Raw genomic sequence first — 24,353 nt, 5'->3', positions numbered from 1 at the left:
TGGGACGACGCTGAACTCGACCTTCTCATTCAGCTCCAGTTTCTTCTTCTCAATCACCTCTGACATGTGGAAGTACAGCTGAGGGTTCTGAGCGCACTTGATGAGCCCCGAGTCGTCCGAGAACTCGATCACAATTCCCTGGTTAGAAAACCACAAACTCACAGTTAAAATACACGACGGGGTTTGGCTGGTTTTCAGATTCACATCCTGCGCCGTGCTGGTGCTTACCGACCGCCCGGTAACGTGAGGAGACGGTCGTTTAAAAGTCTTACGTGTCGGCGTTGTTCGATGGACTCTTCAAAGGAGTCGGGGAGGATTTCCACGTAGGTCGCTCGTTCCTCTTTGGTCTCCTGGTGGGTGGCCATGTTGAAACGCACCTTGGCACATTGAACACGGATCAGGATAGAAGTATCAACATCAAGAACTGCAGAGACGAGCTGCTGGTCATTTCTGTACAGTGAAGGCTGCTGTACACAAGCAACAAAGCTGCACTTTAAATACAAACATACTAAAAAAAATCTTACAACTATCCTTTGTTTAGTGACAGCTGATGAGTGTCTGATCAGTAAAACTAATTAAATCCTGTACTGACACAGTTTATGAGTAAGGTTTCCCTGTTTACGCCGCACTCATCTGAAATGAGTTTCTGTAATAATGTCACACATCTGGCAGATGTTTGCCTCTATTGTCTGTACATTCTGAGGAAACGGCACAGACTTCATATATAAAGACCAGAGTAGATGAACTCCCAGTAGCTGTCATATTAAGTGCGTGCCAACCAGGCGTAACGTATACTTTCGTTATACAGAATATACTCATGCTGTTCTCAACACACGTTGTTCTGGATTGCTCATCTGAAGCCATAATGTCCGGTTTCAGTGACTGCGGGTGCTTGTGTGTTCGTGTCTCAGCCCGACTGTTTTTTGAAGTAACATACAAGCGGCACAAGATGTCAGTAGCGACATGGGAACCTTGCAAATCAATGAGTTTTCCACAACACGTTCCTTACATGTTTCACAATAAAAGCCTTGTTAAGAAGTGATGGGTTTCTGCCCACTGGAATGCTAGAAGCAATGCTATTAATTTGAAATGGTTACAGGGAGACTTGAGTTTGTATGAAGAGTGTGATGCAGCAACTTTAACGAAGCAAATAGGAGCGGTTCAAAACGAGGCTTCATCCTAAAACGTGACCAATTACACTGATCAAAGAGAAGGAATTAGAAATAAAGGCCTGCCTCTAATACAAGCCTGCTCCAAATACAGGCCTCCTGCCTTTTGCAGTTGAGGTAAATAAAGCACCCCGTCACTACTGAAGGATTTAATTTGCTGGTTTTCAGAGAGTTTATTTCTAAATGCTGGAAATGTCTGTATATAAGATATCATGACATTGAAGCTGGGGGGGGGGGGGGGTAAACACACACACACACACACACACACACACACACACACACACACACACCCCTGGGGAAACCAGTCCATACTATCTGTCCTGTTTTTTAATCTGGTCTGTTTTGTGTGCTGCTGTAACACCTGATGCCCCCCAGTGGGGAATCAGCAGTCTCGTGACACCACGCGATCCTCTCACCTTGTCTCCATCCAACATGGTGGCGGTGGTCAGCAGGTCGTTGGGACCGAAGGGAAGCTGTTTCTGTTGACCGTCGATGGTCATGACCAGTCGACCCATCTCTGGGTCTGGTTTGGCTCCACCCCCTGCTGCAGCTCCACCTCTAGCTCCAGCCTGCTGGTTTTTCTTCACCTCCTCATCCTCCTTTTTCATGTCTGTCTTTCCCTCCTCTCCTCCCTCTCCTTCAGGTTTTGCTTCTGCCTCTTCCTTCTCATCTTCATCCATTTTCTCCACCTTAATTTTGACCTGCAAGAAGAAAAATACATTCAGTTTATGAGCACGTCATGTCGTCAGGTGGGACTGACGGTGTGGGGCAGGTGGTCAAGCCGACCTGTAATTCATTGCACAGACAGTGACTGGGCGATAAGGGGCACCTGCTGGCACACCGCGTGCAGCGTGTTGAACGCACTCTTTTTTCCTACCTGTCCGACGAGAGTTCGTCCACCCTCGGCACCTCCTCCTCCTCGCTCCTCCTCCGGCTCCTTCTTGATCTTCCTCGTGTGTTTGGAAATGGCTTTGAGGACGGTGCCTTCAAATCGCTCCTTGCTGATGTCGTCCAGCGTCTCGGGGTCTCTCGTTTTGAAGCCGAGTGGCGTCCACTGCAGGACGACAGGAGGACAGAAGACGGCGAGCGGTCACAAACACTTCAGCAAAGCTTGGAAATGGACAAAAAAAGGAAACTCCCAGTCTGCTTAAAGTGAGTTTTGATATTCCAGGGAAGACAAACTTGACATTAGCTTTAAAAGTGAACGAGGACAAATGTGAACACTGCCGACGAGTCTGGGCTGGTCTACAGCGAGAACACTTAGGACAGACTGGAGGTCAACCGAACGGTTCTGTAGCTACTTCAGTGTTAATCGCATGTCTAATTATCATTATTAATTGTACAGGTTAGTGGTAATAGGAAAGTTTGTGTTTGTAAACATGAACCAAACTCAACCTGAAACTTCACCGTCAGCTAAACCTCAAACTGAAGCTGAAACTAAAGCTGAAACTAAAGCTGAAACTGTAATCAAGTTCAATGAAAACTCTGACTAAACTCAATGAAGCCTTAAACTGACCTGAGCTCTACCACTAAACTGAACCCACTTCAGTTTCAAATGTAACTACGTGAGCTGACCTCATGCTAAACAGTAAGCTAAGCTCAGCCTAATTAAACTTAGCACTCTTAAACTGAAACAATGAAACTACACTAAACCTCAGACTAAACCCTAACTCAGCACAAGTCTCATCTCGATCGCCTGTTTCTCACCTTATATTTGGCCGCTGCCAGCGCCGCTGCCACCTCCTCCTTCTTCTTCCTCTCTGCCTCTCTCTTGCACTCTTCCCCCTCCCTCCTCTTCCTCTCCTCTTCCTCCTCCCGTTTCCTCCTCTCCTCCTCCTCCCGTTTCCTCCTCTTGTCCTCCTCCTCCCGTCTTTTCTGCTCCTCCAGGATTTTGTCTTCGACCCTCTTTGTCCTCATTAGCCTGATGGCTCTCTTTGTGGATTTCACCTGCGGACACAAAGCGATGGCGTCAGGATGCGGGACCGGCTCACTTCCTGTCCTCTGCTGTCCGGCAGGGTGGCTTCAGTCTCCGTCACTCACCATGGCCACTGTAAACTCCACCTCCTTGTGGACGTCTGTGTAGTCGAACTCCGCGTCGCTGAAGTTCTCGCAGATGTCAAAAGGAAGCTCGCCGTGCTCCTCGGAGCTGACGACTCCTTCCTCAGCTCCCAGACAACTGATGACCCCCTGAAAGACAGAAGCAGAGAAAACCTACAAGATGAAGCGTTCATGAGAACAGCTGGAGAAGACAGCCTCCGTCCAAAGCCAACGCTAACGCTTCTCGTCAGACGGTCCATCTAACCGCTACGCGGAGCTGCGTCTGTTGTGTGTCTCTTTGAACCTGTGGCTCCCGCTCCCCTGTAGGAGGGCCGGGGCCCCCGGGGGCCCCGCGGGTCACTGCTCTGTAGTGTTGTAGCTGTTAGTTGCGGTGTTGAAGGCTTCTGACCGCATCCTGTGTGATCCGTTCCTATAGGAGCCAAAGCATCCTAAATGTGATTTGGACTATGGAACAGGCTTTTATTTCTTTTCCTCAGGGAGCAGTTTTCTTACTAATGTCAGGGCCGGCAATACGCTGATTTGTTTACGTTACTCGTACTGAAGTACGCTCGTTACTAGCAAGGAAAAACTCTGCTGCACTCCGATGTAAAGATGACAGATGAACGTTTTTATTCTTCCACAGGCGTAATCTCTTTACAGGAGTAAATGATATTTCTTTAACTAAACCATAAACTTGGCTATTTGCCACGAAATAATACTTCAGTTACGATAAGAAAACTGTATGCTCTTAGTCCAAATTCACCGCCGTCTCTCCCTCACCGCTCACCGCCTTCCGTCACAGACAGCCCTTAAAGGGCCAGTACCTTACAAAATGAACATGAGCTCTAACTAAAATAAAAGAGTTAGCTAGGCTCATCTACCTAAATAAAACATGCTTAGTACAAATATATCCAAAGTTATCAATCTAAACATTAATTAGAGACTGAGAAAGTACAACAATGTGAAATACCATTAAACTGAATTTCAATGTGCAAAGTAGGACATGGCAGTAGGCAACTAACTTATAGAAATGAAATAAAAGCCTATTCCATAGTCCAAATCACATCTAGGATGCTTTGGCTCCTATGGTTCCGACTGAACATGTTCTCGTCATGTGCCCTCTCATTAAATTTCCTTCAATCAAAACTCCAGTCATGAGCTCAGCACAGCACTTCCTCTACACGTTGACTGACTCCAGTCAAACACGGCACAGATCTGCAAGACCTGCTGCTCCTGAACAATCTGGGTTTAATAACGTTTCATCTTATCTCAGATGAAGAGGACAGGTGACTGTGACGGACGGTCAGGAAACGTGTGTGTTACCAGCTCTCTCTTCTCTTTGGTGTAGCTGAAGGTGAAGGGCACTTTGGGTTTGATGTTGGCCGCTCTCCTCTTCCTGGTCACCGTGTCGATCAGCAGGTTGATCAATACGTGGTCGTTCTTCAGCAGCGTGACCCCGCAGTCCCGGTGGTCGAAGGTCACGTTGGTCCTGATGGGGCCGATGTTGGCGTGGATCTGACCTGGGTAACCCTGCGTGGTGGGGTAAAAGACGGCGCTGTCAGAACACGGGCGCCATGTTTGACGCAACAAACGCTTTCTTTACATCCTGAATAGAGAAAGAAGAATAACGAAGCTAAGCAAACACCCAGATCACTCGGTCTCGACTGCTGACACCTAAAATAGTGGCTCTTGTGATCTGGACGGTAATTTCCATCAGCGCGACTCGTTCTCGCCCCGACAGCTCGGCCTCAAATGGCTCTTTGCGTTTATATTCGCCGAGAAGGCGTGACAGAGGGCCTGCGTTTGGTGTCTGCGTATCGTCCCACATTTATCAACACTCCTGACTCCTGCTAACGTTTGGACAACTCTCTGACAGCTCGACTGTCCTGCTGTTAAAATTTGCCTCCAGACTTTTATAAAAAACCAACAGCATGAGGCGTTTACTCTCTGGTAGGGACGGCTGCTGTTGGGACCACCGGTCTTCTGCCGGTCGTTAACAAAAAGGAACCATTGAGAGCAGAACAAACAGAAATGCGGAGGGATTCGCTGCTGTGCCGGTCGGTCTCGGCCTCACAGTCTACAAGCAACAGTTACAGGAAGCCTTCATCGTTTCATGACAGCCGCTTTGTTAAAGTGAAGTCGGTTTTCGCTCTCGTGCGGAGTCTCCCTCACCGAGTGCTCGATGATCGGTTGGCTGACGATGCCCTCGTACAGCTCCGCGTCCAGCATCATGTTGGGCGGCCGCTCCGGCTTCACGTTGGCCTTCCTTCTGAGCAACTTGGAAGAGTCTTGGTTGCCGCCGCCCTCCGTGCTGTGGCTCTCGCCCTCCTCGGTGGTGGCTGCGGTGGCGGCGCAGAGTGTCAGCAGGAGGGGCTCCTTCACCCGCCGGATCCTGATTGCCCGCTTCCCCGCTCTGAGCTGAGGAAAAACAAAACACAAAAAGTTTTAGAATCACCTCCGTCCCAGGAACAGGAAGTGAACAGCCTGGGAAGTCTTTACTTCAGCCTGAGCTAAAGGCTAGAAGGTAAAAATAAGCCCCGCCCCTGAGCGCCGGCGGTAGGCGGAGTCCTCACCGTGATGACGGTGAACTCCACCTCCTCGTTGACGTCCTCGGCAGTGAACTCGACGTCGCTGAAGTTCTCTTTGGCGTCGAAGGGAAGCTCGCCGTGTTCGTCCGACTTGATGACGCCTTCGCCGTCTTTCAGACTGATGATGACTCCCTGCGGTGAGAGAATGAGAGCACAGACGCTCAAAGGCTGCAGACGATCCACGCTGAAAACACAAAGGTTGTACTGAAGGAACATCGCTGTCATGACGACAAAGTCTGACGGACGTTTTTTAGAGGAGCTTTTCGTGAATTCGGTTTGACGCGTCAGAGTCTAAAACGTTTAACCGAATCAGGACGCTGTCGGGGAGGACGGTCATCGTGCGCTCACCGTTACGTTTCGGCCGCTCTTAAACCGGCGAGAGGAGTCAGTCGCCTTGTCGGCGCTGAAACGCTCTCTGGTTCTCTTTCTCTTTGTGGGGTGTCAGTGTTTCAAGGTGAACAGAGAGCAGCTCTCACCTCCTCCCTGGACTCCTTGGTGTGACTGAAGGTCGAAGGGATCTTGGGTTTGATGTTGGTGGCTCTCCTCTTCTCTGTGACGATGTCGGTCAGCAGGTTGATGAGCACCTGGTCGTTCTTCAGCAGCGTCACCGCGCTGTCCTTCCTGTCGAACGTCAGGTTGGTCCTCAGCGGCCCGATGTTCACGTGAACCTGACCGGGGTACTGACGTTCGCCGGGCTGCGGGACAACAAAAACGAAGGGCTCAACGTCAGGAAACAGGCGGGACCGCGACGGTCGACGGGTTAAACGCTAAACTGACCTGAGGCTGAACGATGGGCTGACTGACCACCGCCTCGTAGATCTCCGTGTCCACGTTCTCCGTTCCACCAGGAGCCACTTTCACGTCTGTCGCTATCAGACTGTTCTGCTTAGAAACACAAACGAGGGTCACATTAAAACCACATTTAAAAAAGAGGCTGAGTCAGTAAAACTGAGTTTCATGAAGAGCGTCAAAAAGGACTGAAACCTGAAGAGAAAACCGGTCTGATCCAACAGTAACCAGGAAAGAATCACAGTGACTTGTATGCAAAGGGATCAACAGATCATAACGAGGGTTTTAGACTTGGATAAACTCGACAGTAAAACAACGTAATGACACAAACACATCAAAGATTCATTATCTGCATCCAAATTTACATTTAAAAGCATACGTGCAACACGAGGATGGAAAAGCTGAGACAAGATGGGAAGAGTGTTTTGAATTAATTAGCAACACAGCGTCACATGTTCGATGATGTCGTGAAGCAGCGTGGGCTCATGGGAGTTGTTGTCTTCTTTGCTTAACATCCGACACCGCAGATGAAAACCTATCTGATGTGACTCGGGCAGAAACGCTCACAGATGAGGCGGTGAATCACACTCTGGGACGGAGCGTCCGCCGTTTCCACCGTTTCCCCTGAAGTTTGAGCAAATACAGGAGGTAAAGGGGACACGGCGCCATCTACAGGCAACCAAATGAGACGCACTGTTACCTTGAATAAAAGCACACGTTCCTCTGGGTCGAACATTGTTGGAAACATTCGGGCTAATGTAAGAGCGCGACTCAAACAAAAACTAAACACGTAACAGAGGTCTCGTCATTTTTAGACATTTGAATGCAGAAATGTTCCACATGACACCTTTGAACATGGTGAGATGATATGAATAATTACGGTAAGTTTGAAGGACAATCTCTTTCAAAGAAAACTAAACCGTGGGTACGGAAAACAAGCCAACGCACTGAATACTGGGAAGAAAGAGGAAGATTGAAACCTGCGACATACAGAAGTTCACAGAGAACTGCTAATGACATGTCAGGAACAAATCAACGTGCCTGAACTCGTCTCATATAGAAAATACGGCCCATGTGTGTTATACCTCCTGGTTTTTGGTGTTGCTGTCTGTTATCTTTATGTCTTCTGTCCTAATTTTTGGATGAAATGTGATCTTTTAACCTGATCTCTTATATCTCATGGACTCTGTTTCTAGGATGACAATTAAAAAGGTGAAATCTGTGACGAGCGTGCCCTGTGCGCCTCACCTTCTCTTTGCAGGCAGTGAAGTGGACCCTGACCCCGGGTGCCATGGCTTTGGGGTTTCCAAAGAAAGCGTCGAACCTGAAGGTGAACTTCTCCAGATCTTCTCTCTCGATGTAGCCGAATGTCGGCTGAGGGTCAGAGATGCAGGAACATTTGATTATTGATCAAATCCAGACGAATCATAAAGCATTTATGTTCTTGTTCAGAGAGGACATCGGTCGTTCAGACAGACCACGCTGAAGCCTAACATATAGCACATTTCCACCTCCGGAGCTTTCCCTGGGGCCCACGAACCGCGTCAGGAACTCGGGAACTTTATCTGCGCTTCGACCAGCAGAACCGGGGACTACAATTGGTCCTCTGCGAACTTCAGAACTATCAGAGAGGAGCGTTGCTGAACGGTCAGACACAGGCTGCTACAGCTACTGTTTACTGTTTGCTAACAAGTTCATCACATCGACATCAGCAAGGACGATGATACGTTCCACGTTGTGTTCACTACTTGTTTCTACTGAAAACGCGTTGTCCAAAAACATCAGTGAAAGCAGGACGATGAAAACATGTCCTTCACAGAGTGAGATGTGGAAACATTCTGGAGCTCTGCAGAGACGTGTTGTTTGCTGCTGTATTACTGTTCAACAACAACCAACCGTTGAGGCGTTTTAAGGCTTTAAGGAGCTGCAGAGACGTCAGCTTACAGGAGAAAAACAAGCTGCTTTTCAACGTCCTGAGAAATGTTGCTGCTTGTAGACCACAGATCTTACTGATCCGTTACACTTTGTTCTGGAAGAAACAAATGCCCAGTATCACAACCAGGGGGCGTAGTAAAAATAATCACCCGCTAATCAATACAGGTGTCAGGCGCAACCAGGTGACCTGATGTGCACCGCCCCCGCCGGACGGACAGAACGACATAATATGACCACATCAGTCACGTGACGACATCTGTTGGCGTTCTTACCCCGATGAATGAGATGATCCCCATCGACCTGCCTGGAGGGGGCCTGAGGACACAAACAGACAGCAGGTAACAATCTGTTCTCAGTAGCAGTACAGTACCACAGAAGAAGACACCCTGCTGAGGCAGGAGCTACAGGAAGTGACATCACACATCACTAACGAGGTGTATTCACCTTCACAACTAAGCAGGAATCATTTTTTCTATTTGACCACAGCAGCAGCAGCAGCGACTTCAACCTAAATTAATCCAAACATTCATATTAAAGCCTGAATCCTCCAAATCCTTTCAGTCCTGGTTGATTCGGCTCCACCTGCAGTTTCTGGTGGTAACAGCTGGTGAGGTTTAATACTACAGGTCCCAGAATTCTGGGGGCAGCAGAACAAACTACTGTCATCCACAATCAATCAAAAGACAGTAATATGAAAGGCCCACGGGGCGCTTTGATTGCTACAGAGCCGAAAACACAGAACAAACCACAGGATGTGATAACAAAAACAGAATCAAATGCAAAACGACAAACATCACAGAAGCTGCCAAAACCTGGACGCAGCTCAGAAAAATCAGGGTGTTTCTGACCACGAGCACTTTTTCTCAGCGCCCAAGCCGAACGGTTTAAAAACAACCCGCTTGAAAGGACTTACTTATCAAACGTGCGTTTTCCCAGCAGGCCGAGAGCTTTGGCAGCCTTCACGGAGTCAGGTTTAGGTTGTGGTTTAGGTTTCGGGGCGGTGTCGGGGTCAGCCGCCGTAGCGACAGCGGGCTCGCCCGTGGCTTTTTTAGTCGCCTCAGGAGTCGATTCAGTGGCCGGAGCTGAAATCAACGCTTTGATCTGAAACAGAAAACAAAAGAAAGAAAAAAACTGCTGAAACACAACATGAGGTTTATACTTGAAGTTTCAAATCTACATCTGAGCCGACTGAAGACCTGGACCACATACTGCTGACTGGCAGCGGTGGAAGACGCACTCAGATCTCCTACTGAAGTGAAAGCAGCAGTACCAGTGAATCAATACTCTGTCACAAGGAAAAGCTCTGCATTCAAGACGGAATTTTAATTTCAGGGCTAAAAGTGAAAACACTCATTTAGCAGAATAATACGTAACACTTGATTCTAACTGTCGATGCGTTCATCGCTTTAATGTTGCCGCTAAAACGTGGAGTTGATATAAATGCCTTTATATACTGCTGGGTGGCTTGTGAATATCCCCCCCTGAGATCAATAAAGTTTTATCTTTATCCACAATATGACATCATCATCTAATACTTGATGAGATTTTATTAATCTGAAACTGCAAACTAACTAAGGTCATCAAATACACATAGGTAGTGCAGTAAAAAGTACTGCACAACTGTAGAAAAAAAAAAAAACACAAGTACTCCAAAACGGTTCTTAAGCACAGTACTTGAGTCAATGCACTGAGTTAGTTTCCAGCGCCACCTGCTGGACTACAGTTCATAGAGCAGCTCTATCTAACTGACAGCAGCAAAGGCTCTGACTTCACCGCTGCACGGGCCAACGTCATCTCACATCTCCTGCGTCAACACCCAACAACAACGTTTCCACGTCTGTTCACTCCGGAGAGAGTCTTCAAAACAGCAACGCTGACAAAAAACACCACTGAGTGTGGACGGACGGAGGGCCGAACCTGCAGCTGAAACCGTCTGCTCAACCAACCGACGGCTGCATCCACCCACAATTAACTGGCAACAAATTTGATCATCTCGTGATCATTTCAGTAAATCTGGGAGCAGACGTCGGCCGAGAAAATAATAGGCAAACTAGTTAAAATAAAGAAAATCTTTGTTCGGTACAGGCCCGGCCCAAACCAAGAGAAAAAGGATGCATTTTTACACTTTTCAAACTCTTTTTCTAAGTGCTTCCAAACTCTTGTGAGAGGAAGGCTAACCGGTACCACATCAGTCTGCGATGGATCCTCTCTGTGATCAACACCAAACATTTACTGCTTACTGTGGCACAAATCCTGGCCTGCACTCACCCACTCAGGCTGGTCCGGAGGCGGGTTGGGCATCGCTTCCTCTACAACAGGCTGAACACACACAGACAGAAAGGTTTCAGGTATGACAGGTCAACTCCACACAGCATCACCTTCAAGTTGCAACTCTGCCCAAATATTACCAATCAATATTCAATCACAATGCAGGTTGATATGATCGATGAAAGACACACAGAACAACACGGAGGAAAAGATCCAGGAGAGGAGTGAGCAGGATGTGAACTGGGAGACGGTGGAGGAAGCTGCTGAGCCGCTCACCTCTCCTGTCCAACCGGGAGGAGGGTAGGCTGGGAACCCCAACGGGGGGGCGCATGATGGAGGGGGGACAGGAGGTATGGGCACCGGTCCGTAGGCTGCGGAATCCAGAGGAGGCATCCCAACAGGAGGAGGTGGTACAGGTCCGGGTGGAACAGGTCCGGGTGGAACAGGCTCGGGTCCCCACGGCTCAGGAGGACCTTCCGGACCAAAGCGAGGGGGTCCCCAGTCCTCTGGACGAGGTCTCCAGTCCTCTGGACGAGGTCTCCAGTCTTCAGGGTGAGGTCTCCAGTCTTCGGGGTGAAGCCTCCAGTCGTCGGGGTGCGGACGCCTCCAGTCGTCGGGATGAGGTGGTCTCCAGTCTTCTGGAGGAAGCAGCCAGTCGTCGGGATGTGGACCCCAGCCCGGCGGCGGCGGTCCTCTTGGTCCCCAGTCAGGCGACGGAGGCCCTCTCGGGCCCCATCCTTCAGGGTGCGGTGGCCCCCACCCTGCGTGCGGCGGTGGACCCCATTCTTCGGGCGGTGGGAGCCCTCTCGGGTCCCATCCTCCGGGCGGCGGAGGACCCCATCCTTCTGGTGGCGGAGGACCCCAACCTCCCGGCGGCGGAGGACCCCAACCCGGTGGGCCCATGTCGTACAGAAGTCCGTCATTACCCGGCGGTCCCGTGGGGGGTCGGTTCCTCGTTGGACCCACTCCTCGTCCCATTTCCTCCCCGAAACACAGCTGAATGAGCCGCTACCGCAGCTTAGCGTCAACACAGACAGCTAGCTGGCTACGCTAGCTACCGAGTTATCTGGCTAATCGCCAAAACACACGTAAGCTCATCGGTTAGCTCAGCGATCACTTTCTTTTAATACCATAACTCCACAAATAGCCTCTGGACTAACGTCAATTTTTATATTTTCCGTGGAAAGTCAACAGTTCAACGCGAAAGTCCGGCCAAATACCAGCTATGTGGTCATGTGTTCTTCTTCTTTCCACATTAATGGCGGCAGCGAAACAACTTCTGGATTCTTTACCGCCTCCACCCGTCAGGAGGATGAAACTGCAACATCTACAAACATTTATCAAACACAAAAAAAATAATTTGGATTACATGATTTGTATTTGTGCTGTTAACCTTGAATAATTGCATGTAAAGGCCAAAAATGGCACGGCGTAAGATGCTGCAGTTTCATCCTGCAAATCGCCTCAGGAGTTGATTCAGTGGTCGGAGCTGAAATCAACGCTTTGATCTGAAACAGAAAACAAAAGAAAGAAAAAAACTGCTGAAACACAACATGAGGTTTATACTTGAAGTTTCAAATCTACATCTGAGCCGACTGAAGACCTGGACCACATACTGCTGACTGGCAGCGGTGGAAGACGCACTCAGATCTCCTACTGAAGTGAAAGCAGCAGTACCAGTGAATCAATACTCTGTCACAAGGAAAAGCTCTGCATTCAAGACGGAATTTTAATTTCAGGGCTAAAAGTGAAAACACTCATTTAGCGGAATAATACGTAACACTTGATTCTAACTGTCGATGCGTTCATCGCTTTAATGTTGCCGCTAAAACGTGGAGTTGATATAAATGCCTTTATATACTGCTGGGTGGCTTGTGAATATCCCCCCCTGAGATCAATAAAGTTTTATCTTTATCCACAATATGACATCATCATCTAATACTTGATGAGATTTTAGTCCAATAATCTGAAACTGCAAACTAAGGCTCTGACTTCACCAAAATAATAACAGTTGCACGCAGAACAGACTGATGAGTTTGTTTGCTTGACTTGTAAAAATGAAATCATTAAAAAAAAACCCACAAAGTGAATGACTAACATCTTATTAATTTAGAGAAAATTTTGAGGTGAATCCTTCTGCTCTTTTGCCTTCACATGATTAACTCACGTTAGCAGTCAATAGGAAATATAAAAAACTGCTATTAATGACAACTTGAGTGGTCTCGGCTAGCCATTACAAACAGCACATATGTGTTGAGATGCCTCATGAAAATGATGATCCAAAATAAATTACATTTGCCAAAACGCACGGACTGGATTCTTTACCGCCTCCACCCGTCAGGAGTATGAAACTGCAACATCTACAAACATTTATCAAACACATGAAAAAATAATTTGGATTACATGATTTGTATTTGTGTTGTTTACCTTGAATAATTGCATGTGAAGGCCAAAAATGAATCAGACGTGTAAAATTGCACGGCGTAAGATGTTGCAGTTTCATCCTCCTGACGGGTGGAGGCGGTAAAGAATCCAGAAGTTGTTTCGCTGCCGCCATTAATGTGGAAAGAAGAAGAACACATGACCACATAGCTGGTATTTGGCCGGACTTTCGCGTTGAACTGTTGACTTTCCACGGAAAATATAAAAATTGACGTTAGTCCAGAGGCTATTTGTGGAGTTATGGTATTAAAAGAAAGTGATCGCTGAGCTAACCGATGAGCTTACGTGTGTTTTGGCGATTAGCCAGATAACTCGGTAGCTAGCGTAGCCAGCTAGCTGTCTGTGTTGACGCTAAGCTGCGGTAGCGGCTCATTCAGCTGTGTTTCGGGGAGGAAATGGGACGAGGAGTGGGTCCAACGAGGAACCGACCCCCCACGGGACCGCCGGGTAATGACGGACTTCTGTACGACATGGGCCCACCGGGTTGGGGTCCTCCGCCGCCGGGAGGTTGGGGTCCTCCGCCACCAGAAGGATGGGGTCCTCCGCCGCCCGGAGGATGGGACCCGAGAGGGCTCCCACCGCCCGAAGAATGGGGTCCACCGCCGCACGCAGGGTGGGGGCCACCGCACCCTGAAGGATGGGGCCCGAGAGGGCCTCCGTCGCCTGACTGGGGACCAAGAGGACCGCCGCCGCCGGGCTGGGGTCCACATCCCGACGACTGGCTGCTTCCTCCAGAAGACTGGAGACCACCTCATCCCGACGACTGGAGGCGTCCGCACCCCGACGACTGGAGGCTTCACCCCGAAGACTGGAGACCTCACCCTGAAGACTGGAGACCTCGTCCAGAGGACTGGAGACCTCGTCCAGAGGACTGGGGACCCCCTCGCTTTGGTCCGGAAGGTCCTCCTGAGCCGTGGGGACCCGAGCCTGTTCCACCCGGACCTGTTCCACCCGGACCTGTACCACCTCCTCCTGTTGGGATGCCTCCTCTGGATTCCGCAGCCTACGGACCGGTGCCCATACCTCCTGTCCCCCCTCCATCATGCGCCCCCCCGTTGGGGTTCCCAGCCTACCCTCCTCCCGGTTGGACAGGAGAGGTGAGCGGCTCAGCAGCTTCCTCCACCGTCTCCCAGTTCACATCCTGCTCACTCCTCTCCTGGATCTTTTCCTCCGTGTTGTTCTGTGTGTCTTTCATCGATCATATCAACCTGCATTGTGATTGAATATTGATTGGTAATATTTGGGCAGAGTTGCAACTTGAAGGTGATGCTGTGTGGAGTTGACCTGTCATACCTGAAACCTTTCTGTCTGTGTGTGTTCAGCCTGTTGTAGAGGAAGCGATGCCCAACCCGCCTCCGGACCAGCCTGAGTGGGTGAGTGCAGGCCAGGATTTGTGCCACAGTAAGCAGTAAATGTTTGGTGTTGATCACAGAGAGGATCCATCGCAGACTGATGTGGTACCGGTTAGCCTTCCTCTCACAAGAGTTTGGAAGCACTTAGAAAAAGAGTTTGAAAAGTGTAAAAATGCATCCTTTTTCTCTTGGTTTGGGCCGGGCCTGTACCGAACAAAGATTTTCTTTATTTTAACTAGTTTGCCTATTATTTTCTCGGCCGACGTCTGCTCCCAGATTTACTGAAATGATCACGAGATGATCAAATTTGTTGCCAGTTAATTGTGGGTGGATGCAGCCGTCGGTTGGTTGAGCAGACGGTTTCAGCTGCAGGTTCGGCCCTCCGTCCGTCCACACTCAGTGGTGTTTTTTGTCAGCGTTGCTGTTTTGAAGACTCTCTCCGGAGTGAACAGACGTGGAAACGTTGTTGTTGGGTGTTGACGCAGGAGATGTGAGATGACGTTGGCCCGTGCAGCGGTGAAGTCAGAGCCTTTGCTGCTGTCAGTTAGATAGAGCTGCTCTATGAACTGTAGTCCAGCAGGTGGCGCTGGAAACTAACTCAGTGCATTGACTCAAGTACTGTGCTTAAGAACCGTTTTGGAGTACTTGTGTTTTTTTTTTTTCTACAGTTGTGCAGTACTTTTTACTGCACTACCTATGTGTATTTGATGACCTTAGTTAGTTTGCAGTTTCAGATTAATAAAATCTCATCAAGTATTAGATGATGATGTCATATTGTGGATAAAGATAAAACTTTATTGATCTCAGGGGGGGATATTCACAAGCCACCCAGCAGTATATAAAGGCATTTATATCAACTCCACGTTTTAGCGGCAACATTAAAGCGATGAACGCATCGACAGTTAGAATCAAGTGTTACGTATTATTCTGCTAAATGAGTGTTTTCACTTTTAGCCCTGAAATTAAAATTCCGTCTTGAATGCAGAGCTTTTCCTTGTGACAGAGTATTGATTCACTGGTACTGCTGCTTTCACTTCAGTAGGAGATCTGAGTGCGTCTTCCACCGCTGCCAGTCAGCAGTATGTGGTCCAGGTCTTCAGTCGGCTCAGATGTAGATTTGAAACTTCAAGTATAAACCTCATGTTGTGTTTCAGCAGTTTTTTTCTTTCTTTTGTTTTCTGTTTCAGATCAAAGCGTTGATTTCAGCTCCGGCCACTGAATCGACTCCTGAGGCGACTAAAAAAGCCACGGGCGAGCCCGCTGTCGCTACGGCGGCTGACCCCGACACCGCCCCGAAACCTAAACCACAACCTAAACCTGACTCCGTGAAGGCTGCCAAAGCTCTCGGCCTGCTGGGAAAACGCACGTTTGATAAGTAAGTCCTTTCAAGCGGGTTGTTTTTAAACCGTTCGGCTTGGGCGCTGAGAAAAAGTGCTCGTGGTCAGAAACACCCTGATTTTTCTGAGCTGCGTCCAGGTTTTGGCAGCTTCTGTGATGTTTGTCGTTTTGCATTTGATTCTGTTTTTGTTATCACATCCTGTGGTTTGTTCTGTGTTTTCGGCTCTGTAGCAATCAAAGCGCCCCGTGGGCCTTTCATATTACTGTCTTTTGATTGATTGTGGATGACAGTAGTTTGTTCTGCTGCCCCCAGAATTCTGGGACCTGTAGTATTAAACCTCACCAGCTGTTACCACCAGAAACTGCAGGTGGAGCCGAATCAACCAGGACTGAAAGGATTTGGAGGATTCAGGCTTTAATATGAATGTTTGGATTAATTTAGGTTGAAGTCGCTGCTGCTGCTGCTGTGGTCAAATAGAAAAAATGATTCCTGCTTAGTTGTGAAGGTGAATACACCTCGTTAGTGATGTGTGATGTCACTTCCTGTAGCTCCTGCCTCAGCAGGGTGTCTTCTTCTGTGGTACTGTACTGCTACTGAGAACAGATTGTTACCTGCTGTCTGTTTGTGTCCTCAGGCCCCCTCCAGGCAGGTCGATGGGGATCATCTCATTCATCGGGGTAAGAACGCCAACAGATGTCGTCACGTGACTGATGTGGTCATATTATGTCGTTCTGTCCGTCCGGCGGGGGCGGTGCACATCAGGTCACCTGGTTGCGCCTGACACCTGTATTGATTAGCGGGTGATTATTTTTACTACGCCCCCTGGTTGTGATACTGGGCATTTGTTTCTTCCAGAACAAAGTGTAACGGATCAGTAAGATCTGTGGTCTACAAGCAGCAACATTTCTCAGGACGTTGAAAAGCAGCTTGTTTTTCTCCTGTAAGCTGACGTCTCTGCAGCTCCTTAAAGCCTTAAAACGCCTCAACGGTTGGTTGTTGTTGAACAGTAATACAGCAGCAAACAACACGTCTCTGCAGAGCTCCAGAATGTTTCCACATCTCACTCTGTGAAGGACATGTTTTCATCGTCCTGCTTTCACTGATGTTTTTGGACAACGCGTTTTCAGTAGAAACAAGTAGTGAACACAACGTGGAACGTATCATCGTCCTTGCTGATGTCGATGTGATGAACTTGTTAGCAAACAGTAAACAGTAGCTGTAGCAGCCTGTGTCTGACCGTTCAGCAACGCTCCTCTCTGATAGTTCTGAAGTTCGCAGAGGACCAATTGTAGTCCCCGGTTCTGCTGGTCGAAGCGCAGATAAAGTTCCCGAGTTCCTGACGCGGTTCGTGGGCCCCAGGGAAAGCTCCGGAGGTGGAAATGTGCTATATGTTAGGCTTCAGCGTGGTCTGTCTGAACGACCGATGTCCTCTCTGAACAAGAACATAAATGCTTTATGATTCGTCTGGATTTGATCAATAATCAAATGTTCCTGCATCTCTGACCCTCAGCCGACATTCGGCTACATCGAGAGAGAAGATCTGGAGAAGTTCACCTTCAGGTTCGACGCTTTCTTTGGAAACCCCAAAGCCATGGCACCCGGGGTCAGGGTCCACTTCACTGCCTGCAAAGAGAAGGTGAGGCGCACAGGGCACGCTCGTCACAGATTTCACCTTTTTAATTGTCATCCTAGAAACAGAGTCCATGAGATATAAGAGATCAGGTTAAAAGATCACATTTCATCCAAAAATTAGGACAGAAGACATAAAGATAACAGACAGCAACACCAAAAACCAGGAGGTATAACACACATGGGCCGTATTTTCTATATGAGACGAGTTCAGGCACGTTGATTTGTTCCTGACATGTCATTAGCAGTTCTCTGTGAACTTCTGTATGTCGCAGGTTTCAATCTTCCTCTTTCTTCCCAGTATTCAGTGCGTTGGCTTGTTTTCCGTACCCACGGTTTAGTTTTCTTTGAAAGAGATTGTCCTTCAAACTTACCGTAATTATTCATATCATCTCACCATGTTCAAAGGTGTCATGTGGAACATTTCTGCATTCAAATGTCTAAAAATGACGAGACCTCTGTTACGTGTTTAGTTTTTGTTTGAGTCGCGCTCTTACATTAGCCCGAATGTTTCCAACAATGTTCGACCCAGAGGAACGTGTGCTTTTATTCAAGGTAACAGTGCGTCTCATTTGGTTGCCTGTAGATGGCGCCGTGTCCCCTTTACCTCCTGTATTTGCTCAAACTTCAGGGGAAACGGTGGAAACGGCGGACGCTCCGTCCCAGAGTGTGATTCACCGCCTCATCTGTGAGCGTTTCTGCCCGAGTCACATCAGATAGGTTTTCATCTGCGGTGTCGGATGTTAAGCAAAGAAGACAACAACTCCCATGAGCCCACGCTGCTTCACGACATCATCGAACATGTGACGCTGTGTTGCTAATTAATTCAAAACACTCTTCCCATCTTGTCTCAGCTTTTCCATCCTCGTGTTGCACGTATGCTTTTAAATGTAAATTTGGATGCAGATAATGAATCTTTGATGTGTTTGTGTCATTACGTTGTTTTACTGTCGAGTTTATCCAAGTCTAAAACCCTCGTTATGATCTGTTGATCCCTTTGCATACAAGTCACTGTGATTCTTTCCTGGTTACTGTTGGATCAGACCGGTTTTCTCTTCAGGTTTCAGTCCTTTTTGACGCTCTTCATGAAACTCAGTTTTACTGACTCAGCCTCTTTTTTAAATGTGGTTTTAATGTGACCCTCGTTTGTGTTTCTAAGCAGAACAGTCTGATAGCGACAGACGTGAAAGTGGCTCCTGGTGGAACGGAGAACGTGGACACGGAGATCTACGAGGCGGTGGTCAGTCAGCCCATCGTTCAGCCTCAGGTCAGTTTAGCGTTTAACCCGTCGACCGTCGCGGTCCCGCCTGTTTCCTGACGTTGAGCCCTTCGTTTTTGTCGTCCCGCAGCCCGGCGAACGTCAGTACCCCGGTCAGGTTCACGTGAACATCGGGCCGCTGAGGACCAACCTGACGTTCGACAGGAAGGACAGCGCGGTGACGCTGCTGAAGAACGACCAGGTGCTCATCAACCTGCTGACCGACATCGTCACAGAGAAGAGGAGAGCCACCAACATCAAACCCAAGATCCCTTCGACCTTCAGTCACACCAAGGAGTCCAGGGAGGAGGTGAGAGCTGCTCTCTGTTCACCTTGAAACACTGACACCCCACAAAGAGAAAGAGAACCAGAGAGCGTTTCAGCGCCGACAAGGCGACTGACTCCTCTCGCCGGTTTAAGAGCGGCCGAAACGTAACGGTGAGCGCACGATGACCGTCCTCCCCGACAGCGTCCTGATTCGGTTAAACGTTTTAGACTCTGACGCGTCAAACCGAATTCACGAAAAGCTCCTCTAAAAAACGTCCGTCAGACTTTGTCGTCATGACAGCGATGTTCCTTCAGTACAACCTTTGTGTTTTCAGCGTGGATCGTCTGCAGCCTTTGAGCGTCTGTGCTCTCATTCTCTCACCGCAGGGAGTCATCATCAGTCTGAAAGACGGCGAAGGCGTCATCAAGTCGGACGAACACGGCGAGCTTCCCTTCGACGCCAAAGAGAACTTCAGCGACGTCGAGTTCACTGCCGAGGACGTCAACGAGGAGGTGGAGTTCACCGTCATCACGGTGAGGACTCCGCCTACCGCCGGCGCTCAGGGGCGGGGCTTATTTTTACCTTCTAGCCTTTAGCTCAGGCTGAAGTAAAGACTTCCCAGGCTGTTCACTTCCTGTTCCTGGGACGGAGGTGATTCTAAAACTTTTTGTGTTTTGTTTTTCCTCAGCTCAGAGCGGGGAAGCGGGCAATCAGGATCCGGCGGGTGAAGGAGCCCCTCCTGCTGACACTCTGCGCCGCCACCGCAGCCACCACCGAGGAGGGCGAGAGCCACAGCACGGAGGGCGGCGGCAACCAAGACTCTTCCAAGTTGCTCAGAAGGAAGGCCAACGTGAAGCCGGAGCGGCCGCCCAACATGATGCTGGACGCGGAGCTGTACGAGGGCATCGTCAGCCAACCGATCATCGAGCACTCGGTGAGGGAGACTCCGCACGAGAGCGAAAACCGACTTCACTTTAACAAAGCGGCTGTCATGAAACGATGAAGGCTTCCTGTAACTGTTGCTTGTAGACTGTGAGGCCGAGACCGACCGGCACAGCAGCGAATCCCTCCGCATTTCTGTTTGTTCTGCTCTCAATGGTTCCTTTTTGTTAACGACCGGCAGAAGACCGGTGGTCCCAACAGCAGCCGTCCCTACCAGAGAGTAAACGCCTCATGCTGTTGGTTTTTTATAAAAGTCTGGAGGCAAATTTTAACAGCAGGACAGTCGAGCTGTCAGAGAGTTGTCCAAACGTTAGCAGGAGTCAGGAGTGTTGATAAATGTGGGACGATACGCAGACACCAAACGCAGGCCCTCTGTCACGCCTTCTCGGCGAATATAAACGCAAAGAGCCATTTGAGGCCGAGCTGTCGGGGCGAGAACGAGTCGCGCTGATGGAAATTACCGTCCAGATCACAAGAGCCACTATTTTAGGTGTCAGCAGTCGAGACCGAGTGATCTGGGTGTTTGCTTAGCTTCGTTATTCTTCTTTCTCTATTCAGGATGTAAAGAAAGCGTTTGTTGCGTCAAACATGGCGCCCGTGTTCTGACAGCGCCGTCTTTTACCCCACCACGCAGGGTTACCCAGGTCAGATCCACGCCAACATCGGCCCCATCAGGACCAACGTGACCTTCGACCACCGGGACTGCGGGGTCACGCTGCTGAAGAACGACCACGTATTGATCAACCTGCTGATCGACACGGTGACCAGGAAGAGGAGAGCGGCCAACATCAAACCCAAAGTGCCCTTCACCTTCAGCTACACCAAAGAGAAGAGAGAGCTGGTAACACACACGTTTCCTGACCGTCCGTCACAGTCACCTGTCCTCTTCATCTGAGATAAGATGAAACGTTATTAAACCCAGATTGTTCAGGAGCAGCAGGTCTTGCAGATCTGTGCCGTGTTTGACTGGAGTCAGTCAACGTGTAGAGGAAGTGCTGTGCTGAGCTCATGACTGGAGTTTTGATTGAAGGAAATTTAATGAGAGGGCACATGACGAGAACATGTTCAGTCGGAACCATAGGAGCCAAAGCATCCTAGATGTGATTTGGACTATGGAATAGGCTTTTATTTCATTTCTATAAGTTAGTTGCCTACTGCCATGTCCTACTTTGCACATTGAAATTCAGTTTAATGGTATTTCACATTGTTGTACTTTCTCAGTCTCTAATTAATGTTTAGATTGATAACTTTGGATATATTTGTACTAAGCATGTTTTATTTAGGTAGATGAGCCTAGCTAACTCTTTTATTTTAGTTAGAGCTCATGTTCATTTTGTAAGGTACTGGCCCTTTAAGGGCTGTCTGTGACGGAAGGCGGTGAGCGGTGAGGGAGAGACGGCGGTGAATTTGGACTAAGAGCATACAGTTTTCTTATCGTAACTGAAGTATTATTTCGTGGCAAATAGCCAAGTTTATGGTTTAGTTAAAGAAATATCATTTACTCCTGTAAAGAGATTACGCCTGTGGAAGAATAAAAACGTTCATCTGTCATCTTTACATCGGAGTGCAGCAGAGTTTTTCCTTGCTAGTAACGAGCGTACTTCAGTACGAGTAACGTAAACAAATCAGCGTATTGCCGGCCCTGACATTAGTAAGAAAACTGCTCCCTGAGGAAAAGAAATAAAAGCCTGTTCCATAGTCCAAATCACATTTAGGATGCTTTGGCTCCTATAGGAACGGATCACACAGGATGCGGTCAGAAGCCTTCAACACCGCAACTAACAGCTACAACACTACAGAGCAGTGACCCGCGGGGCCCCCGGGGGCCCCGGCCCTCCTACAGGGGAGCGGGAGCCACAGGTTCAAAGAGACACACAACAGACGCAGCTCCGCGTAGCGGTTAGATGGACCGTCTGACGAGAAGCGTTAGCGTTGGCTTTGGACGGAGGCTGTCTTCTCCAGCTGTTCTCATGAACGCTTCATCTTGTAGGTTTTCTCTGCTTCTGTCTTTCAGGGGGTCATCAGTTGTCTGGGAGCTGAGGAAGGAGTCGTCAGCTCCGAGGAGCACGGCGAGCTTCCTTTTGACATCTGCGAGAACTTCAGCGACGCGGAGTTCGACTACACAGACGTCCACAAGGAGGTGGAGTTTACAGTGGCCATGGTGAGTGACGGAGACTGAAGCCACCCTGCCGGACAGCAGAGGACAGGAAGTGAGCCGGTCCCGCATCCTGACGCCATCGCTTTGTGTCCGCAGGTGAAATCCACAAAGAGAGCCATCAGGCTAATGAGGACAAAGAGGGTCGAAGACAAAATCCTGGAGGAGCAGAAAAGACGGGAGGAGGAGGACAAGAGGAGGAAACGGGAGGAGGAGGAGAGGAGGAAACGGGAGGAGGAAGAGGAGAGGAAGAGGAGGGAGGGGGAAGAGTGCAAGAGAGAGGCAGAGAGGAAGAAGAAGGAGGAGGTGGCAGCGGCGCTGGCAGCGGCCAAATATAAGGTGAGAAACAGGCGATCGAGATGAGACTTGTGCTGAGTTAGGGTTTAGTCTGAGGTTTAGTGTAGTTTCATTGTTTCAGTTTAAGAGTGCTAAGTTTAATTAGGCTGAGCTTAGCTTACTGTTTAGCATGAGGTCAGCTCACGTAGTTACATTTGAAACTGAAGTGGGTTCAGTTTAGTGGTAGAGCTCAGGTCAGTTTAAGGCTTCATTGAGTTTAGTCAGAGTTTTCATTGAACTTGATTACAGTTTCAGCTTTAGTTTCAGCTTTAGTTTCAGCTTCAGTTTGAGGTTTAGCTGACGGTGAAGTTTCAGGTTGAGTTTGGTTCATGTTTACAAACACAAACTTTCCTATTACCACTAACCTGTACAATTAATAATGATAATTAGACATGCGATTAACACTGAAGTAGCTACAGAACCGTTCGGTTGACCTCCAGTCTGTCCTAAGTGTTCTCGCTGTAGACCAGCCCAGACTCGTCGGCAGTGTTCACATTTGTCCTCGTTCACTTTTAAAGCTAATGTCAAGTTTGTCTTCCCTGGAATATCAAAACTCACTTTAAGCAGACTGGGAGTTTCCTTTTTTTGTCCATTTCCAAGCTTTGCTGAAGTGTTTGTGACCGCTCGCCGTCTTCTGTCCTCCTGTCGTCCTGCAGTGGACGCCACTCGGCTTCAAAACGAGAGACCCCGAGACGCTGGACGACATCAGCAAGGAGCGATTTGAAGGCACCGTCCTCAAAGCCATTTCCAAACACACGAGGAAGATCAAGAAGGAGCCGGAGGAGGAGCGAGGAGGAGGAGGTGCCGAGGGTGGACGAACTCTCGTCGGACAGGTAGGAAAAAAGAGTGCGTTCAACACGCTGCACGCGGTGTGCCAGCAGGTGCCCCTTATCGCCCAGTCACTGTCTGTGCAATGAATTACAGGTCGGCTTGACCACCTGCCCCACACCGTCAGTCCCACCTGACGACATGACGTGCTCATAAACTGAATGTATTTTTCTTCTTGCAGGTCAAAATTAAGGTGGAGAAAATGGATGAAGATGAGAAGGAAGAGGCAGAAGCAAAACCTGAAGGAGAGGGAGGAGAGGAGGGAAAGACAGACATGAAAAAGGAGGATGAGGAGGTGAAGAAAAACCAGCAGGCTGGAGCTAGAGGTGGAGCTGCAGCAGGGGGTGGAGCCAAACCAGACCCAGAGATGGGTCGACTGGTCATGACCATCGACGGTCAACAGAAACAGCTTCCCTTCGGTCCCAACGACCTGCTGACCACCGCCACCATGTTGGATGGAGACAAGGTGAGAGGATCGCGTGGTGTCACGAGACTGCTGATTCCCCACTGGGGGGCATCAGGTGTTACAGCAGCACACAAAACAGACCAGATTAAAAAACAGGACAGATAGTATGGACTGGTTTCCCCAGGGGTGTGTGTGTGTGTGTGTGTGTGTGTGTGTGTGTGTGTGTGTGTGTGTGTGTGTGTTTACCCCCCCCCCCCCCAGCTTCAATGTCATGATATCTTATATACAGACATTTCCAGCATTTAGAAATAAACTCTCTGAAAACCAGCAAATTAAATCCTTCAGTAGTGACGGGGTGCTTTATTTACCTCAACTGCAAAAGGCAGGAGGCCTGTATTTGGAGCAGGCTTGTATTAGAGGCAGGCCTTTATTTCTAATTCCTTCTCTTTGATCAGTGTAATTGGTCACGTTTTAGGATGAAGCCTCGTTTTGAACCGCTCCTATTTGCTTCGTTAAAGTTGCTGCATCACACTCTTCATACAAACTCAAGTCTCCCTGTAACCATTTCAAATTAATAGCATTGCTTCTAGCATTCCAGTGGGCAGAAACCCA

At 48.8% G+C, this 24,353-nt stretch overlaps 2 protein-coding genes across 8 annotated transcripts in view; one reads left to right on the top strand and one right to left on the bottom strand.

The window, feature by feature from the left end:
* The window catches only part of LOC121613502, a 28,190-nt gene extending 16,169 nt beyond the window's left edge, over nt 1-12,021 (bottom strand). For 2 of the 4 annotated variants that reach the window (XM_041946898.1, XM_041946902.1), the window contains exons 1-16: nt 11,063-12,021; nt 10,787-10,837; nt 9,432-9,619; nt 8,791-8,833; nt 7,832-7,957; nt 6,572-6,679; nt 6,271-6,489; nt 5,780-5,926; nt 5,379-5,624; nt 4,530-4,736; nt 3,210-3,356; nt 2,877-3,116; nt 2,047-2,223; nt 1,586-1,870; nt 273-377; nt 1-138 (exon numbers count right to left, since the gene is read on the bottom strand). In XM_041946898.1, coding sequence (XP_041802832.1) covers nt 1-138; nt 273-377; nt 1,586-1,870; nt 2,047-2,223; nt 2,877-3,116; nt 3,210-3,356; nt 4,530-4,736; nt 5,379-5,624; nt 5,780-5,926; nt 6,271-6,489; nt 6,572-6,679; nt 7,832-7,957; nt 8,791-8,833; nt 9,432-9,619; nt 10,787-10,837; nt 11,063-11,764 — 3,129 coding nt within the window. In that variant the 5' untranslated portion in view covers nt 11,765-12,021. The remainder of the gene's footprint in view (nt 139-272; nt 378-1,585; nt 1,871-2,046; nt 2,224-2,876; nt 3,117-3,209; nt 3,357-4,529; nt 4,737-5,378; nt 5,625-5,779; nt 5,927-6,270; nt 6,490-6,571; nt 6,680-7,831; nt 7,958-8,790; nt 8,834-9,431; nt 9,620-10,786; nt 10,838-11,062) is intronic. The other 2 variants (XM_041946900.1, XM_041946899.1) reach the window with 2 other exon arrangements.
* Nucleotides 12,022-13,366: 1,345 nt separating this feature from the next.
* Nucleotides 13,367-24,353, top strand: part of LOC121613501 — a 28,260-nt gene continuing 17,273 nt past the window's right edge. For 2 of the 4 annotated variants that reach the window (XM_041946897.1, XM_041946894.1), the window contains exons 1-14: nt 13,367-14,325; nt 14,551-14,601; nt 15,768-15,955; nt 16,554-16,596; nt 17,430-17,555; nt 18,708-18,815; nt 18,898-19,116; nt 19,461-19,607; nt 19,763-20,008; nt 20,651-20,857; nt 22,031-22,177; nt 22,271-22,510; nt 23,164-23,340; nt 23,517-23,801. In XM_041946897.1, the coding sequence (XP_041802831.1) occupies nt 13,624-14,325; nt 14,551-14,601; nt 15,768-15,955; nt 16,554-16,596; nt 17,430-17,555; nt 18,708-18,815; nt 18,898-19,116; nt 19,461-19,607; nt 19,763-20,008; nt 20,651-20,857; nt 22,031-22,177; nt 22,271-22,510; nt 23,164-23,340; nt 23,517-23,801 (2,886 nt within the window). In that variant the 5' untranslated portion in view covers nt 13,367-13,623. The remainder of the gene's footprint in view (nt 14,326-14,550; nt 14,602-15,767; nt 15,956-16,553; nt 16,597-17,429; nt 17,556-18,707; nt 18,816-18,897; nt 19,117-19,460; nt 19,608-19,762; nt 20,009-20,650; nt 20,858-22,030; nt 22,178-22,270; nt 22,511-23,163; nt 23,341-23,516; nt 23,802-24,353) is intronic. The other 2 variants (XM_041946895.1, XM_041946896.1) reach the window with 2 other exon arrangements.

The sequence above is a fragment of the Chelmon rostratus genome, chromosome 11 (assembly GCF_017976325.1).
Source record: "Chelmon rostratus isolate fCheRos1 chromosome 11, fCheRos1.pri, whole genome shotgun sequence".
Taxonomy (NCBI): Eukaryota; Metazoa; Chordata; class Actinopteri; order Chaetodontiformes; family Chaetodontidae; genus Chelmon; species Chelmon rostratus.
This window is presented reverse-complemented; position numbering and strand designations above follow the sequence as displayed.